The following is a 19,984-nucleotide window of genomic DNA, read 5'->3' as shown; positions in this document are numbered from 1 at the left end:
TGCTGGAGGAAACAGGTACAAAAGTATCTATATCCACAGTAAAACGAGTCCTATATCGACATTACCTGAAAGGCCCCTCAGCGAGGAAGAAGCCACTGCTCCAAAACCGCCATAAAAAAAGCCAGACTATGGTTTGCAACTGCACATGGGGACAAAAATCATACTTTTTGGAGAAATGTCCTCTGGTCTGATGAATCAAAAATAGAACTGTTTGGCCATAATGACCATCATTATGTTTGGAGGAAAAAGGGAGAGGCTTGCAAGTGGAAGAACACCATCCCAACCGTGAGGCACAGGTGTGGCAGCATCATGTTGTGGGGGTGCTTTGCTGCAGGAGGGACTGGTGCACTTCACAAAATAGATGGCATCATGAGGCAGGAAAATTATGTGCATATATTGAAGCAACATCTCAAGACATCAGTCAGGAAGTTAAAGCTTGGTCGCAAATGGGTCTTCCAAATGGACAATGACCCCAAGCATACTTCCAAAGTTGCGGTAAATGGCTTAAGGACAACAAAGTCAAGGTATTGGCGTGGCCATCACAAAGCCCTGACCTCAATCCTACAGAAAATTTGTGGGCAGAACTGAAAAAGCGCGTGCGAGCAAGGAGGCCTACAAACCTGACTCAGTTACACCAGCTCTGTCAGGAGGAATGGGCCAAAATTCACCCAACTTATTGTGGGAAGCTTCCCGAAACATTTGACCCAAGTTAAACAATTTAAAGGCAATGCTACCAAATGCTAATTGAGTGTATGTAAACTTCTGACCCACTGGGAATGTGATGAAAGAAATAAAAGCTGAAATAAATCATTCTCTCTACTATTATTCTGACATTTCACATTCTTAAAATAAACTGGTGATCCTAACTGGCCTAAAACGAAATTTTTACTAGGATTAAATGTCAGAAATTGTGAAAAACTGAGTTTAAATGTTTTTGGCTAAGGTGTATGTAAACTTCCAACTTCAACTGTAGGTTTCCATCCAAATTTCAACAGAGTTTAATGCTAATATTTTTAAATCTGCATCAAACAATATACATTTTTGCGGATAAAAGGCTGTGCGTGATGACGTAGTGCACAAAAAAAATTACCTTTGCCGTAAAATGTATTTACATTCACATTGTACCGAATGTTAAATTAAATGGGTTTCCATCGCATTTTCAACTCTATTTATTGTTTTGTCATAGAAACTGTTGCATTATAAAGCAAATGTGCCCACTCAGGTCTGGGCATATGCGCTCTAGCCAACAGTTCGTAGATACAGGCAGGTAGGCTACCTACATTATGAGATTATTATGGATAAGAGAAATATTATTTGTATTTGTCAAACGATTCCAAGCATCAATCATCATGTCACCAGAATAAGACCTTCCCTTTCTCGCATAAATAATTTTACCGACAGAAAAAGGTCCCACCATGTCATACAAACTAATTGTCTGTCGGCCTTTATAATCTTGTATCGGAATTTCATGTTTCCATCAGCCCAGTCGTGACTTTTTTCATGCTTCAGATAATTCATCCGCATGAAATGGCTAGATGGAAACGTGGTTTGTGTCATCATCTCACAACATCCAAACACTACTCAAAAGCCTCCTAATGACACTCTCGCAGACTGCCAATGCCAAAGCCTTTGCCAAGAGATTTCCAGCACAATCAGTGATAGCACTAATTGAAATATTGGCCCTATCCCATTCCCTGCACCCAAACGGACCAGCCCCGGGCAGGCTCCCAGCAATCACAGACATATAGGGATTAACTGCACTGACCATGTGCTAGCAAATGGCTAACTCTGCCATCTGGTCCACGATAACGGCCACCGCTACAGTTCCGCTTCACTAGGACAGATCCAAATGCAAAAAAGGCACTTTTCCCACTGGTTGGGATGTTCGGCTGACAGAGAAAAGTATTGAGTGAAGACGCCCAACTATCAGGGTGGATGAGGACTGAGGAGACATATGGGGCCATCTCGAAAGTGGCTTCCTCCCCTCATCTCCTCCCTTTCATCTATACTGAAACACCTGGACAGATTATAACAATTGCTCAATATAGGCATCCACCATTTTGCTTTGACCTATTCTCTGTGATGGTTGCTGATAACAGGCCTCTGTATGCCTGTGTAGATACTCCATTAAAAATCATCCGTTTCCAGCTACAATAGTCATTTACAACATTAACAATGTCTACACAGTATTTCTGATCAATTTGATGTTATTTTAATGGACAAAGAATGTGCTTTTCTTTGAAAAAACAAGGACATTTCTAAGTGACCCCAAACTTTTGAACGGCAGTGTAATATGTGTTGACTGAATATATGCAAGTGATGTCTGCTAAATAATCAAGTTTATGGCGCAGTCATATAGCCTCGGCACCTACATAAAGCTGAGTAATTCATGTATTCATGGCTTTGGATCAAAATAAATAAGTACCAACATTCTTTCTGATAGTCTTTAATAAAGAAATGTTTTGGTTATCCTGACCTGGACAACATGTATTATAGTCTCTAAAAGGAAAAATATTACCACCATCTCTTGCGCATTTCATTTTACATATGGATCCATACCGAATTACGATGGGAATAAATATCACTGAATGACAGAAATATTGGAACAAAGTAGGCTAATGAAGGTAAACAAATTGTTGATTACTGGAAAGTACTCTTTCAAAATTAATGGAAGTGGGAAAAGACAGAATTCAGAGGTCAAGACAGAGGTGCTTTGAGACAAGGGGACTGGTCTTGATAAATCAACAAGATTTTTAAAATTTTCACTGAATCTCCATTTGTGTATTGGTAAGACTACAATTAGGGTGTGGAAATGTTAGGATTATTTTGCTCGTATTGTAGCCTACTCCTGACCGGTCTTGTTGTACAGCGACATTATGGCTATTAGCAGGACAATAGACTTTTGCAAACACCTCTCTGTATTTTGATACTTTGTGCAAGGCAATTGATCAGCATTAAAAACTTTGTGGATGGGACCTCCCGAGTGGCGCAGCGGTGTAAGACACTGCGTTACAGTGGAAACTGCATTGCTTCAGATGCTGGTTCGATACCCGAGCCGGCCGCAACTGGGAGACCCATGAGGCGATGCACAATTGTCCCAGCATCATCTGGGTTAGGGGAGAGTTTGGCCGGCCAGGAAGTCCTTGTCCAAAAAATAGGCATGGTGAGCTTTTAGTTTCTCTCCCTCTAGAAACAGAAATAAATATTTTGGCCTTAATAAATATTATTTAGGCCTTTATTCAGATTACAATCACTCACTTTCGATTATTTGAAAAGAAAATCATCTAAAAAATATCATTATTTTTTAACAAGGACTTGAAAATGAGATCGTGAACTCTGCAATCAACGTTTCCAGTCCGAGAATGAGAATGATAAATGACTGTAATTAATACATTCATTCAATACATTGGAATACAAAATAAGCCAACCATCCACCCATTATGAGCCGAAGCTGAGAGGATCACCAAAATTAAAGGTATTTTGTTTTCAGTGCATTTTCTTTAAAAAAAATGTATATTGCCTATCAATGTGTAGGCATACTGTGTAACACAATCGATAATTGTGTACTAAAAACGTAAATGCGTTTTTGAAGAGCGTACAACCATGCCGACAACCATCAGTGGACAAAGGGCTGGACAACGGGCCGCACTGAAAAAATGCATGGTTCTACAGAATACCAACGAGGATGGATCCCAAGGAAAATGTGGCTTCTTCATCAACATCTTTATGCTTTCTTAAATAAAATAATGAAACAAATACTCTCGCCAGCTTTGATCCATGCCTGGGCCTGCAGGACGCAAATGTCTTTGTTTGTCAGACGAATCATTGGGTCGAAACTACAGAACAGTAGAAAACAAGAGAACACACAAGGTTAATGTCCTGAAAAAAAAAATATATATATATATTGGTCATGTTGGTTATGGCTCCTGAGTGGCGCAGTGGTCTAAGGCACTGCATCTCAGTGCAAGAGGCATCTCTATAGTCCCTGGTTTGAATCCAGGCTGTATCACATACATAGGGCGGCACACAATTGGCCCACTGTCATCTGGGTTTTGCCGGGATAGGCCGGCATTGTAAATAAGAATTTGTTCTTAACCTCTTACATCTAGACGTTCCGCTAGCAGAACACCTACTCCAATATCCAATGATAGGCTTGGCGCGAATTACAAATTCCTCAAAAATACAAAAACTTCCATTTTTCAAACATATGACTATTTTACACCATTTTAAAGACAAGACTCTCCTTTATCTAACCACACTGTCCGATTTCAAAAAGGCTTTACAGCGAAAGCAAAACATTAGATTATGTCAGCAGAGTACCCAGCCAGAAATAATCAGACACCCATTTTTCAAGCTAGCATATAATGTCACAAAAAACAAAACCACAGCTAAATGCAGCACTAACCTTTGATGATCTTCATCAGATGACACGCCTAGGACATTATGTTATACAATACATGCATGTTTTGTTCAATCAAGTTCATATTTATATCAAAAACCAGCTTTTTACATTAGCATGTGACGTTCAGAACTAGCATTCCCACCGAACACTTCCGGTGAATTTACTAAATTACTCACGATAAACGTTCACAAAAAACATAACAATTATTTTAAGAATTCTAGATACAGAACTCCTTTATGCACTCGCTATGTCTGATTTTAAAATAGCTTTTCGGTGAAAACACATTTTGCAATATTCTGAGTAGATAGCACGCCATCACAGGCTAGCTATTTTGACACCCACCAAGTTTGACCCTCACCAAACTCCGATTTACTATTAGAAAAGTTTGATTACCTTTCCTGTTCTTCGTCAGAATGCACTCCCAGGACTGCTACTTCAATAACAAATGTTGGTTTGGTTCAAAATAATCCATAGTTATATCCAAATAGCGGCGTTTTGTTCGTGCGTTCAAGACACTATCCAAGGGTGACGAAGGGTTACGCGCCCGACGCGTTTCGTGACAAAAAATTTACCGTAAAAAATTTGCCGCCTTCTGAGAGCCCATGGGAGCCGTAGGAAGTGTCACGTAACAGCAGAGATCCCTTGTTTTGGATAGAGATGATCAAGAAGGCCAAGAAATGGTCAGACGGGGTACTTCCTGTACAGAATCTTCTCAGGTTTTGGCCTGCCAAATGAGTTCTGTTATACTCACAGACACCATTCAAACAGTTTTAGAAACTTTGGAGTGTTTTCTATCCAAAGCTAATAATTATATGCATATTCTAGTTTCTGGTAACATAACAGGTTAACTGACTTGCCTAGTTACATAAATAAAAAATTTCAATATTTTATGTACATTTTTCTTTGTAAATAGCTAAACTTACTATAAAAAAATCAAATATGGGCCTGGTCCCTGGCGAAAATGTTCCCCCCATACATGGAGTTTGAGGGGATGCTTGGGACTCAGTATGCTTGATCTTCTTCCTTTTTTCTGTAGCAATTTTGATGGCCTTCGCAGAGCGCATCTTCATCCATTAGTGAGTCGATCGCTTGAATAGTCTTGCTGGAAATGGAATACAACGTAAAAATGTGCAGCATACAGTAAATACCAACAGTCGATTTATGTAAGCATTATTGTTTTGCATTATTAGGCTTACTTTACAGTATTGTAGCTTACTGTACCTGTTCATTTTCCCAGGCTTTTGCGTTTGGCGTAACACAGGCATCTGATGATAGTGTTTGTGAATAGCACTGTCCGTGACCAAAATCCCCAAGTCTACCAGTATTTTTGAAATGTCTCCAGTAGATTTCCCCATTCATCCTGAAAGCCCTAGTCTGCTCACTTAAATGAAATGAGGATCCTGGTCATGGTGCTATAGTATGTTGTTACAGCATAATTAAAGTGAGGACAATCGGCGATCTGCTGTATACATATGGCCTATTGTAACCTGAAAGTCCCACTTTTCCAGTACTCCTCACCCCGCCCCAAACTCCACCCTTAACATCCGAAAGAGAAACATTATCTGTGGGCAGAGATACGGGCGACAGCTGATGCATTGGTCCAGAGCCAGGCGGTATTGGCGTAGAGTCACTCGTCATTGGCAGAGAGTCAGGCGGAGAATGATGAATTGAAGAGGGCGAGGAACAAGCGCCATTACAGGATATTAGCAGGACAATAGACTCTTTCCGAGAAGGGGGGTAGGGGGAGAATTGTATTGTCAAATGTAATCCTTAGTTAGGTTGGCCGTGATTGTAAGTCCCTTAGGGCAGCGCACAATTGGCCCAGCGTCATCCAGGTTTGGCTGGTGTAGACCATCATTGTACATAGAATTTGTTCTTAACTGACTTGCTTTGCTAAATAAAGGTCCGTTTGGGTATTGGTTAGACTACAATTAGGGTGTGGAAATGTTATGCTCTTAGTACTGTAGCCTACTCCCGACCGTCAGGTTGTACAGCACCACATTTTCCTAATGGAAACCCTGAGGGTTTCGTTTTTCATTTGCTGCAGTATGACGCAACTTTTACAAGAAGAACCACTGTATGTACAGTATATATAGGTAGCGGTAAAGTGACTAGGCAACAGGATAGATAAGAGACAGTATGTGGTGAGTGTGAAAGCATGTGTGTGAGTGTGTGTCGACAGTATGCATGTTATGTGTGTGTGGGCATATGTAGTGTGTGCATGTTCATGTGTGTGTGTTGGGGTGTCAGTGTAAGTATGTGTGGGTAGAGTCCAGTGTGTGTGCATAGAGTCAGTGCAAGAGAGTTAGTGCAAAAAAGGGTCAATGCAGGTAGCTTACTGTACCTGTCCATTTGATTAGTTATTCAGCAGGCTTATTTAGCAGTCTTATGGCTTGGAGACACGGTCGTCATACCGCGTCCCCACGGTCGTCATACCGTGCTGTAGCTTAGCATCTGATTCATCTGACCACTTTATTATTGATCGAGTCACTGGTGGTTTCTACTTTCATTTTTGCTTCCAGAGCTTTGAGACTGGGACAGAGGTTCACCTTCCAGCAAGACAATGACCCTAAGCATACTGCTAAAGCAACACTTGAGTGGTTTAAAGGGAAACAATGAAATGTCTTGGAATGGCCTAATCAAAGCCCAGACCTCAATCCAATTGAGAATCTGTGGTATGACTTAAAGATTGATGTATACCAGCGGAACCCATCCAACTTGAAGGAGCTGGATCAGTTTTTCTTTGAAGAATGGGCAAAAATTCCAGTGGCTAGATGTGCCAAGCTTATAGAGACAAACCCCGAGAGACTTTCAGCTGTAATTGCTGCAAAAGGTGGCTCTACAAAGTATTGACTTTGGGGGGTGAATAGTTATGCACGCTCAAGTTTTCAGTTTTTTGGTCTTATTTCTTCTTTGTTTCACAATAAAAAATATTTTGCATCTTCAAAGTGGTAGGCATGTTGTGTAAATCAAATGATACAAACCCCCCAAAAATGAATTTTAATTCCAGTTTGTAAGGCAACAAAATAGTAAAATTCCAAGGGGGTGAATACTTTCACAAGCCACTGTACTAGGGTTTAGTTACAAACAGCACAGGAATGAAATCATCAACATGTATTGATCGCATCTTTACTAAAGCTGCAGAAAGTTGCTTTAACCTGTCTGAGAACCTGGCCTAGTCAACAGCCAGTGGAATCGCGTCGCGCGAAATACAAATACCTCATAAATGCTATAACTTCAATTTCTCAAACATATGACTATTTTACACCATTTTATAGATACACCTCTCCTGAATTGAACCATGTTGTCCGATTTCAAAAAGGCTTTACAGCAAAAGCAAAACATTAGATTATGTTAGGAGAGTACCCTGCCAAAAATAATCACACTGCCATTTTCAAAGCAACTAGCATGCATCACAAATACCCAAAACACAGCTAAATGCAGCACTAACCTTTGACAATCTTCATCAGATGACACTCCTAGGACATCATGTTACACAATACATGCATTTTTTGTTCGATAAAGTTCATATTTATATATAAACAGCATAAACAGCATTTTACATCGGCGCGTGACGTTCAGAAAATATTGTCCCTCAAATGCTTCCGGTGAAGCAGCGCTACAATTTACAAAATTACTATTCGAAAACATTGTTAAAATTTAATATTGTCATTCAAAGAATTATAGATTAACATCTCGTGAATGCAACCGCATTGCCAGATTTAAAAATAACTTTACTGGGAAATCACACTTTGCAATAAACGAGGTGCTATGCTCAGAAAAATAGGCTAGGCGATACAGGTTAGCGCCATCTTGGAACCATCTAAAATCAAATATAGTATTGTAAATATTCCCTTACCTTTGATTATCTTCATCAGAAGGCACTTCCAGGCATCCCAGGTCCACAACAAATGTAGTTTTGTTCGAAAAAGTTAATAATTTATGTCCCAATAGCTCCTTCTTGTTAGCGCGTTCCGAAGGCTACTCATAATGTACGAGGCGCGCGGGACTTGTCGTCACGAATGTGCAAAAAATATATATTTACGTTCGTTCAAACATGTCAAATGTTGTATAACATAAATCTTTAGGGCCTTTTTCAATCAGAGCTTCAATAATATTCAAGGCGGACGATTGCATTGTCTTACTAAACGTTTCGGAATGAAAGGGTACCCACGGGCGCCCGCGTCATAATAGTAATGGCCCTCCCCCTATGAACAACTTTCCAGGCCTCTCGTTCGGTCAGTTTTTACCGGAGAAGACTCAAACCACTTTGTAAAGACTGTTGACATCTAGTGGAAGCCTTAGGAAGTGCTAAATGAATCCTAACTCACGGGGTGTTTCATAGGCAAATTGTTGAAGGTGATTCCACAAATCAGATTTCCACTTCCTGCATGGAATCTTCTCAGGTTTTTGCCTGCCATATGAGTTCTGTTATACTCACAGACACCATTCAAACAGTTTTAGAAACTTTAGAGTGTTTTCTATCCAAATATACTAATTATATGCATATTTTAGTTACTGGACCGGAGTAGTAACCAGATTAAATCGGGTACGTTTTTTATCCGGCCGTGCAAATACTGCCCCCTAGCCCCAACAGGTTTTAAAGCAGTATCCAAATCCATAGGATGTAGTGATTACAATATAGTAGCTACTACAATATAGTTGCCATTCACCCTCTTGCTGCAGTTGTAGCTCTCCTTGATCAGCACCACGTCAGTAATATCTTCAGAAACTTGTCAGTAACATCGGAATTGGAAAAGTCATGTTGAGCAGGTGGCCCAGGTGGTTGCGACAGTGGTACTGCTGAGCCGTGTCCATCTCTGAGATCTTCGGCACTCACACCTCAGCCAGGCTGTGCTTACTGGACCTTATGCCTGCTCCCGCCCCCAGCTTCTGGTTCCTGATGACGTCAGTACCCATGACAATAAACTCCTCCAGTTGCCGTGGGCTAACGAGGCTGTTGAAGGGGTTGCGCCAGTATTTGCCCCTGTCCACCTCAGCAATCTGCAGGGTGTTGGAGTCGACGGGGTAGAGAGTGCTGGTGACTCAGGCACACACACACACACACACACACACACACACACACACACACGGCTCATGTTCCCCAGGCTCTGAGCCAGACTATAACTTGATTGGAGCTATAACTTGGAGATATGACTCTGAGCTATAACTTGATCGGAGTCCACCTGTGGTAAATTACAATTGAAGGACAACCATTTCTGTAGCACTCCACCAATCAGGCCTTTATGGTAGAGTGGCCAGACGGAAGCGACTCCTCAGTAAAAGGCACATGACAGCCTGCTTGGAGTTTGCCAAAAGGCACCTAAAGGACTCTCAGACCATGAGAAACAAGATTATCTGATCTGATGAAACCAAGATTGAACTCTTTGGCCTGAATGCCAAGTGTCACGTCTGGAGGAAATCAGGCACCATCCCTACCGTGAAGCATGATGATAGTTTCATCATAGTGTGGAGATGTTTTACAGCGGCAGGGACTGGGAGACCTGTCAGGATCGAGGTAAAGATGAACGGAGCAAAGTACAGAGTGCTCCTTGATGAAAACCTGCTCCAGTGCTCAGGACCTCAGACTGGGGCGAAGGTTCACCTTCCAACAGGACAACAACCCTAAGCACACAGCCAAGACAACGCAGGAGTGGCTTCAGGACAAGTCTCTGAATGTCCTTGAGTGAACCAGCGAGAGCCCGGACTTGAACCCGATCGAACATCCCTGGAGAGACCTGAAAATAGCTGTGCAGTGACTCTCGCCATTCAATCTGAAAGAGCTTGAGAGGATCTGCAGAGAAAAACGGGAGAAACTCCCCAAATACAGGTGTGCCAAGGTTGTAGCGTCATACCCAAGAAAACTCGAGGCTGTAATCGGCGCTTCAACAAAGTACTGAGTAAAGGATCTGAATACTTACACTACCATTCAAAAGTTTGGGGTCATTTAGACATTTCCTTGTTTTTGAAATCAAAGCACATTTTTGTCCATTAAAATAACATCAAATTGATTAGAAATACAGTGTAGACATTGTTAGTGTTGTAAATAACTATTCTAGCTGAAAACGGCAGATTTTTTATGGAATATCTACAAAGCCGTACAGAGCCCCTTATCAGCAACCATCACTCCTGTGTTCCAATGGCATGTTGTGCTAGCTAATCCAAGTTTATCATTTTAAAAGGCTAATTGATCATTAGAAAACCCTTTTGCAAATATGTTAGCACAGCTGAAAACTGTTGTGATGATTCCCTAAGCAATAAAACTGATCTTCTTAGACTGGTTGAGTATCTGGAGCATCAGCATTTGTGGGTTCGATTATAGGCTCAAAAATAACTTTCTTCTGAAACTCGTCAGTCTATTCCTGTTCTGAGAAATGAAGGCTATTCCATGCAAGAAATTGCCAAGAAACTGAAGATTTCATACAACGCTGTGCACTACTCCCTTCACAGAACAGCGCAAACTGGCTCTAACTAGAATAGAAAGAGGAGTGGGAGGCCCCGGTGCACAACTGAGCCAGAGGACAAGTACATTAGAGTGTCTAGTTTGAGAAACAGACGCCTCACAAGTCCTCAACTGGCAGCTTCATTAAATAGTACCTGCAAAACACCAGTCCCAATGTCAACAGTTTAGAGGCGACTCCGGGATGCTTTTGGAAATAAATGTTGATCATTTAGTATGCCCAACTGTTGTCTGCGAAGGTCTCAAAGCACATATGAGAGGTTGTATGATGACTTGCTCTTCACAAAAGAAAAAGAAGACCCATAACGAATTAAAAATACTACAACAGAAAATTCACAACTTAGAAAGAAAACACAGTTAGATAGAAATGCTAGCACACTTCAACAGTTGATACTTTGAAGCTTGAATATAACAAAATAAACACCTGATCTGCAGAGATTGCTGCCATGGAATCAAAGCAACAATACGTTTAACAAGGTGTAAGTTCACCTTTAATTTATTAGCAAATTAAAAAAGAGGAAGAGGAACGTACCATCCATAGCATTCAAATCCAAGATGGTAGCATAACAATGGATCCTTCTGAAATCAACTCAGTCTTTAATAAAACATTTTATCACAAACTGTATCAATCCAAAAAACAGAAGTTCAAAGGAGGATATAGACAATTTCCTTAATAATAATACCAATAAGTGAACAAGAGAAAATGTATATTGATAGAAACCCCAGGTGAATTGTTGGAGGCCATCAATAATTTACAAAATGGGAAATCTCCTGGTACTGATGGATTCCCAGTGGAATTGTATAGACACTTTCATCCCAAATTGCTAAAGCCTATATTACTTATGCTCATAGCAGCTTGACAGAAAAATGTACTTCCCCAGTCACTATGTTTGGCTACAATCACCCTACTTTAAAAGAAAGATAAGGATCCATTCCAACCAGTATCCTTCCAACCATTATTCCTCTTGAATGTGGATTACAAATTCATTGCTATGGTATTGGCTTTTTGTATAGAAACAGTAATACAAAAGTAAATTTACTCAGATCAAACAGGGTTTATACGGAAGAGGATGTCTTCAATCAACTTCAGCCGTTTTTCCAAATAATTCATCATGCTAAGAACTCAAACTTTCCAAAAGTGGCAGTATCAATAGATGCTAAAAAAACATTTGATAGGGTGGAATGGGCATATTTGGTGGCTGCCTTAAAAAAAGTTTGGTTTTGGTGTTGTATTTCTTTCCTGGATTGAGCTATTGTATAAATCCCTGAAACATCTATACGAACAACTGGACAGATCTCTGAATCATTTAAATTATCAAGAGGGACAAAACAGGGATGCTCTATGCCTAGTTATTTATTTCCTATGCCAGAATCCCTAGCGTCAATCATTATAACTCATGTCTCAATCTGGGGCATAGAGATTGGTGATCAACATGTGATATCATTGTATGCAGATGTCATTTTACTTTATTTATCTGAACAAGAACATTCTCTGTCATTTATTTGACTACTGTTGGACAAATATGGTTCGGTATCAGGATTCAAAGTGAATTGGGAGAACTAAAATAATTCCCATTTCTAATTATGACTTCTCAAGTTTAGAAAGTCAATTTAATTAAGTGGAAATGGACAAAGACATGTGAAATATCTGGGTGCACTGATACCATGCATTCTGGAAGAGGCATATAAAATCTATCATTTTCCTTTTAGATCAAATTGCATCTGATGTTCAGAGATGGAGACCTTTTCCTATTTCTATGTTAAGTAGGGTCAAAATAATCAAAATTAATATACTACCAAGGTTGATGTATTTATTCCAGGCCCTGCCTGTTTAAATTCCAACCAACTGTTTGAATAAATAAACGGCCTGCTCTCCAACTTTATTTGGAATGGAAAGATCTAAAGAGTCAAATGGACAGTTTTAGACTTACCCTATAAAGCTGAAAGTCTTGAACTACCTCATGTAAAGATGTATTACTGGGCTGCACAACTGCGTTCACTTAAACAATGGACAGCAGACTATCCTTGTGCATGGAGGAATATCGAAGCCATACATGTTTTACCTTATGATCGCAAATATTTTCACTACTTTGGGTCCAACGTGTTGAAGAAAAAAACAGACCATCCAATGATTCTCAATTCCATCCGTATTTGGGAAAATTTACATAAATCTATGAGGTGGAGAGAATCGATATCGCCAGATACCCCTATTTGGAATAACCCTGCCTTACCAGCAGTGTTGACAACACCTTTAAGTCTTGGTTCCAAAGTGCCATCATGAATTTTGAACATGTGTACTATGAAGGATCTCTACTGTTATTCAATCAATTACAAAAAAGATTTGGATTAACCAAGGTACGTTTAAGTCCTTAAAATAAAATAAAATTGTATTGGTCACATACACATATTTAGTAGATGTTATTGCGGGTGTAGTGACATGCTTGTGTTCCTAGCTCCAAAAGTGCCGTAGTATCTAACAGTGGGGTAGTATATAAAAATGATTCACAACAATACACACAAATCTAAAAATTAAAGAATGGAATTAAGAAATATAAATATTAGATTGAGCAATGTTGGAGTGGAATACTAGGGTGGGGGCAGCATTCGGAATTTTGGATGAAAAGCGTGCCCAAATTAAACTTCCTGCTACTCAGGCCCAGAAGCTAGGATATGCAAATAATTAGTATATTTGGATAGAAAACACTCTAAGGTTTCCAAAACTGTTGAAATAATGTCTGTGAGTATAACAGAACTGATATCACAGGCGAAAACCTGAGGAAAATCCATCCAGGAAGTACTATTATTTTGAAAGGCTGTTTTTCCATTGAAAGCATATCCACCATACAAAGACTTAGGACCCAATTCATGATCTCTATGGCTTCTTCTATATGCGGCCACTCTTTAGGCATTGTTTCAGGCTTTTACTCCGAAAAATGAGGGAGATACAGCACTTTCAATGAGTCGACAGTGGAAATTTCCAGACATGAGTCCAACGCGTGATCGGGAGTGCGCCTTTCTTGTTTCTCCTTTTCTATTGATGAAGCTTTTGTCCGGTTGAAACATTATTGATTATTTATGACAAAAACAACCTGAGGCTTGATTTTAAACATCGTTTGACATTTTTCTACGAACTTTTATTGTACTTTTTTGACTTTTCGTCTGGATGTTGAGAGCGCGCTTTGTGCCTTTGGATTACTGAACTAAACGCACCAACAAAATGGAGGTTTTTGGACATAAAAAGGGACATTATCGAACAACACAAACATTTATTGTGTAACATGGAGTCCTGGGAGTGCCATTAGACGAAGATCATCAAAGGTAAGTGATTAATTACATTTTTTACATTTTTTCTCCGTACTGGTCCCCCGTGGGAATCGAACCCACAACCCTGGCATTGCAAACACCATGCTCTACCAACTGAGCCACATTTAATCGCTGTTTCTGACTTTTGTGAGTCCTCTCCTTGGCTGGAAAATGTCTGTATGGTTTCTTGTGGCTAGGCGCTGTCCTAACATAATCGCATAATCGGCTGGAAGCCGGCTAGTGATGGCTATTTAACAGTCTGACGGCCTTAAGATAGAAGCTGTTTTTCAGTTTGCCGTCAGTGATGTGTACGCTGAGGAGCTTTCCACCTTCTTCGCTGCGGCCCATACCATAACCCCACCGCCATCATGGGGCATGTTGACATCAGCAAACCACTCGCCAGACGCCATGCACGGTTGTGAAGCCGGTTGGAAGTACTGCCAAATTCTTTAAAATGACGCTGGAGGTGGCTTATTGTAGAGAAATGAACATTAAATTCTCTGGCAATAGCTCTGGTAGACATTCTTGCAGTCAGCATGCCAATTGCACACACCCTCAAAACTTGAGACAGCTGTGGCATTGTGTTGTGTGACAAAACTGCACATTTTAGAGTGGCCTTTTATCATGGCCAGCACAAGGTGCGCCTGTGTAATGATCATGCTGTTTAATCAGCTTCTTGATATGCCACACCTGCCAAATGGGGCAGCAGGTAGCCTAGTGGTTAGAGCATTAGACTTGTAACCGAAAGGTTGCAAAATCAAATCCCCGAGCTGACAAGCTAATATCTGTTGTTCTGCCCCTGAATAAGGCAGTTAACCCACTGTTTCTAGGCCGTCATTGAAAATAAGAATTTGTTCTTAACTGACTTGCCTAGATAAATAAATAGAATGGATGGAGAATCTTGGCAAAGGAGAAATGCTCATTAACAGGGATGTATATACTGTACATTTGTGCACAAAATGTGATCGAAATAAGCTTTTTGTGCATATGGAACATTTCTGGGATCTATTATTTCAGCACATGAAACATGGGACCAACACTTTACATGTTGCGTTTAAGTCTCTGTTCAGTGTATATTATAAAGTTAAACAAAAACCCCAAAATTTGGAAACCATATGTTGATCACCTTGGGGAATGTGTTGTGCAGTGGTAGTTTTGTCTTTGTTTTGTGTTGTTTGTGGGGCACTGTGGAAAAACAATAAAAAACAAATTGTCAAAAAAATAATAACAATAACACTAATAATAATAATAATAATAATGTGGCATAATGACAGTGCAGCGTTTTTTTCTTTCAAGGAAGCAGAGAGCCAATTGCAACGAGGACGGGGCTAATTCAGCACATTGATATTCCCGCGAAGACACATTTAATGGCTTTAGAATGCAATTTGTGCACACGTTAAATTAATATGGATTTGAGGTGAAGAGTTTATGTTAATTCATTAAATGTCTTTGGTTTGGAAAAGCTGCAAGAAGCAAATCTTTGGAATCTTTTCGCATCATATTTCTTAGCTATTTACTGATAAAATATCGACATCCCATTTGAATAGTGAGTATACTTTTATGGCAGTCAATAGCATTGTCAATGTCATGCCAAAGGGTAGGCTTAAGCATTGTGAATATTTTTCCTGATAATTATCAGATTCTATATGTGACCAACCAAGGTTTGTCTCCTGCGTGCCACAAGACTGTGTTAGTCCCCTGAGCTAAAGCTTAGACATTCACTCGGGGAGCTAACACAAGTCAGGTCTCAGACAAGGTTGCTCATCATGCAATCGGGTTTACAGACCACCTCTGATGCACACCTGATGGTGTTTCAATAGACAGTTTTATATATGATTGGATTGAAATGACAAAGAAGTGTCTTCAGAGCACAAGCACATCAACAAGTTACAAACATGTATGAGTGTTGAAATATTGTGCTATAATACTGTAATGCTGCGACAATAAATTGTCCCAAACAACAGTGACAAATGTGCCACTAATATAACTATGACCTCTAAAAACCTCTCACTTATAATTTGCGCCTTCAGGAAATGAGCAAGCCCTGTTGTTATTTTGATGAAACGGGCAAAGTGGCAATTTCACATCTGGGTAGTAACCGGTGTAAATTATTCACGATCCTCATCTGCACCTAATGCACCTAATTTGCTTAATAACATATTGTGCTGGGAAGCACAGGGGAAGTGTCACTTTGGAAAAATGAGGGCGAACCCAATAAGATGGCACTTTCTTGCAACAAATTTGCACAACTTAAAGCAAAGGAAAATAATAGGTCATTTCTGGGGTTCTACAGTATTATGTCCTCACTTTTCAATGTGAATTGGTCATGTTCCTCTTTCTCGTCAAATTTTAAACATCACTTTTCTATGCAGATTGGTCAGATTTGGCTAGTAATAGTGTTCCATCTGTGTGTTATGCTCATTGATTCATTTTTCAAAAGCACTATAAGCACTATATCCTGCCTGTTTGGCGCTGTCCGGGGGTATCATCGGATGGGGCCACAGTGTCTTCTGATCCCTCCTGTCTCAGCCTCCAGTATTTATGCTGCAGTAGTTTATGTGCCGGGGGGCTAGGGTCAGTCTGTTACATCTGGAGTATTCTCTTGTCTCATCCGGTGTCCTGTGTGAATTTAAATATGCTCTCTCTAATTCTCTCTTTCTCTCTTTCTTTCTTTCTCTCGGAGGACCTGAGCCCTAGGACCATGCCTCGGGACTACCTGGCATGATGACTCCTTGCTGTCCCCAGTCCACCTGGCCATGCTGCTGCTCCAGTTTCAACTGTTCTGCCTGCGGCTACGGAACCCTGACCTGTTCACCGGACGTGCTTGTTGCACTCTCGACAACTACAATGATTATTATTATTTGACCATGCTGGTCATTTATGAACATTTTAACATCTTGACCAGGTTCTGTTATAATATCGACCCGGCACAGCCAGAAGAGGACTGGCCACCCCTCATAGCCTGGTTCCTCTCTAGGTTTCTTCCTAGGTTTTTGGCCTTTCTAGGGAGTTTTTCCTAGGGAGTTTTTCCTAGCCACCGTGCTTCTTTCACATGCATTGCTTGATGTTTGGGGTTTTAGGCTGGGTTTCTGTACAGCACTTTGAGATTTCAGCTGATATACGAAGGGCTCTATAAATAAATTTGATTTGATTTGATTATAAGGTATTATGTGCATTGTGTACAAAGAGATGGGCACAGTGGGCATAGACTGACAGGGCGGCAGGTAGCCTATAGTGGATAAGAGTGTTGGAACAGTGACTGAAAGAGCGTTGCAACAGTGACTGAAAGGCCGCTGGTTCAAAACCCTTAGCCAACTATGTGAAAAATTGGTAGATGTGCCCTTGAGCAAGGCACTTAACCCTAAGTCGCTCTGGATAAAAGCGTCTGCTAAAATTTACAAATGTAAACTTTCCACAGGGAGGGCGCACTAAAACAGCATATTTTGCCAGGGGAGGGTATCTCTATTAAGTAGCCTTGTTAAAAGAAAAGGACACTCTACTCATCAGCAATGATCTTCATGTCTTTTCACATGGGAAGCTTAACACCCTCACAATGCTTATCACCCCCCCCACCCCCCGCACTCTCGGTTGGAAATCGAACAACAGCTGTTGCTCCAAATTTCGATTTAACCACCAATAATTCTCGCCTTTGGCTGAGGCAGGCTGGTGGAAGGACTGGGGGACACAATAGACAGGACCTGCGAGGATCTTGGCCGGAGCGCCACAGGAATATGTGCTGCATCCTGGCAACGCTCGGCCAGATCTGCCTCGGAGCCACACAGAGAGGCTCAAGGGAGAGGAGGGGGAAGAGGGAGGGGGTAGAGGGGAGGAAAACACAAGCCTGCTCAGCCTCCTAGACAACGAGGCACAGCCTTGCCACTTGTGCTCATCTAATGCACTCAATTCTCAACACACAGAGCCGAGTGGTTGGAGGGGGAAATTGTCATAGGGCTGTTTTCCACAAAGGACATCCCTGTCCTCTACACATTGTTGTGGCTCTCTAATGTGCCATCATGAGAATGCCAAGGCAAGTGAGAATGGGATACATTAGGCAATGTAGGCTAGTGGATGAGCAGTTTGGTAATCTGCTTTTTTTTGTAAGTGGCATACCGTATGTCACTTACACAACAAAAAAAACTGATTACCAAACTGCTCATCTACTAGGCTACATTGCTAATGTATCCCATTCTCACTTGCCTTGGCATTCTCATGATGGCGCATAAGAAGACAGGTGATTAAATTAGATTGATGGAGTCTATAACGTTTCCATTTTAGTCACGGTAACATCGACAGATTTTTCACCTAGTCGGCTCGGGGATTCGAACCAGCGTTCTTTCGGTTACTGGCCAAACACTCTCTAGGCTACCTACCGCCCCAGGTAAAAAGATTCTACTGTATTTACTAAATTATTAAAACATATGGACTATGTGAAGAAGCAACTTGTTGGCTAATAGAAAAACATTCAGTGAAGCTGCCCACAACACTTAGGCCTACAGAGAAAACATTAGAAACATGCCACATGTCACTATTGAAGTGGGCTAGGATACTCCCTCAATAGCAAATGTCGCATTTCCAATCACGGGGGCTGGCTTAACTTCGATGGCCTGAACACGTTGTTGATGCGGATTAACCACTAATACTTAATCAACTTCACGCAAAGTCCTCCTGTCAGAGTGAGATTTACAATGCGTCAATAAGCTCGGCGGGAAGAGTCACAAGGTGCATCAAGAGACACAGACGAATTGCTGCATCAGAGAAGCAATGATAGGGGACGTATTCATAATGTAGCCTTAATTGGGTTTACAAGCACTTGGAGCTATACACTAGTAAGACAAACCTCGAAATCCCTTGATAACTAAGGCCACCAACATCATGACAGTCAAGTCTCACACTAATCGCTTGGTCTACGCTGCCACTTTTTTTGGCATGTGATGTCAAATCTCGGATCCACGGAATATGTAAGGGGTCTACATTAAGCCTATATAAAAAGCGCGCGCATCTCTAGAATAGGTGCGCGCTCACCTAATATATGCTACATGATAATGCAATAGCTATAAAACTAATGGCACCTGCCATTTCTCCAGCAAAATTAAAATAGCCTACCTTGTTGAATCAGAAGAATGGTCATTCCGGTCAGCAAAACCCAGAACATTGGATTCTTCATGGTGATTTGACGGGTCGTTTATCTGTGTAGTAGTAGAAGATGGTGTTGTCGCTCAGATATAGGCTACTACAAACGCAAATCCTGGGAAAAGTGAAGTGTACCAGACTAAGTCCCGGGTCCCTCTGACTGTAAAGCAGCCACCAACACAAGCAGTACCAAGTCCCTCCTTCACTAATGTATTGGTCGTGATTTGTAAGAGACTGCTTGGATAGGCTTCCAGTGGCTTACAAAGACGCTGCTGTCCAGGAGCCTCATTTATCAAAGGTGCGTGCGCACAAAAATACTCTAAATCTTGTGTGCGCCAGTTTTCCCGCAAAGGTTGGTATTTATCAGTTTTGAACTTGACGGGAAGTGTGCATATCTCCACGCCAATCTCACACCATTCGTGCGCACAACTTCTAGAAGGTTATCAGCTGTATTGCAAGCAAATATGCTTATTGTTCGTTTGGGGAAAATGAGAGGTGTTTGATGGACAGGGAATTATAATAATTTTAGGCAAAAACATTAAAACGTAGGCGTAATGATTAAACAGATGCATTCGACGACATTGGTAAATCGCATAGCAGGATGTCGTCTAATATCTATTTTACTTTTATTACAGCCTATATGTCTAAATCCTAAACATATTGCAGGACATGTCTCTCCTTTGCTGACA

At 40.9% G+C, this 19,984-nt stretch overlaps 1 protein-coding gene across 1 annotated transcript in view; it reads right to left on the bottom strand.

Moving 5' to 3' along the window:
• Positions 1–19,438, bottom strand: part of LOC115148673 (opioid-binding protein/cell adhesion molecule) — a 565,009-nt gene extending 545,571 nt beyond the window's left edge. Inside the window, exon 1 of the mRNA XM_029690769.1 lies at positions 19,269–19,438. Within this exon, the coding sequence (XP_029546629.1) occupies positions 19,269–19,329 (61 nt within the window). The 5' untranslated portion in view covers positions 19,330–19,438. The remainder of the gene's footprint in view (positions 1–19,268) is intronic.
• Between the last annotated feature and the right edge of the window lie 546 nt (positions 19,439–19,984).

The sequence above is a fragment of the Salmo trutta genome, chromosome 15 (assembly GCF_901001165.1).
Source record: "Salmo trutta chromosome 15, fSalTru1.1, whole genome shotgun sequence".
In the NCBI taxonomy this organism is placed as follows: Eukaryota; Metazoa; Chordata; class Actinopteri; order Salmoniformes; family Salmonidae; genus Salmo; species Salmo trutta.
The sequence above is the reverse complement of the archived record's forward strand: the minus strand, read 5'-3'. Positions and strand labels throughout refer to the sequence as shown.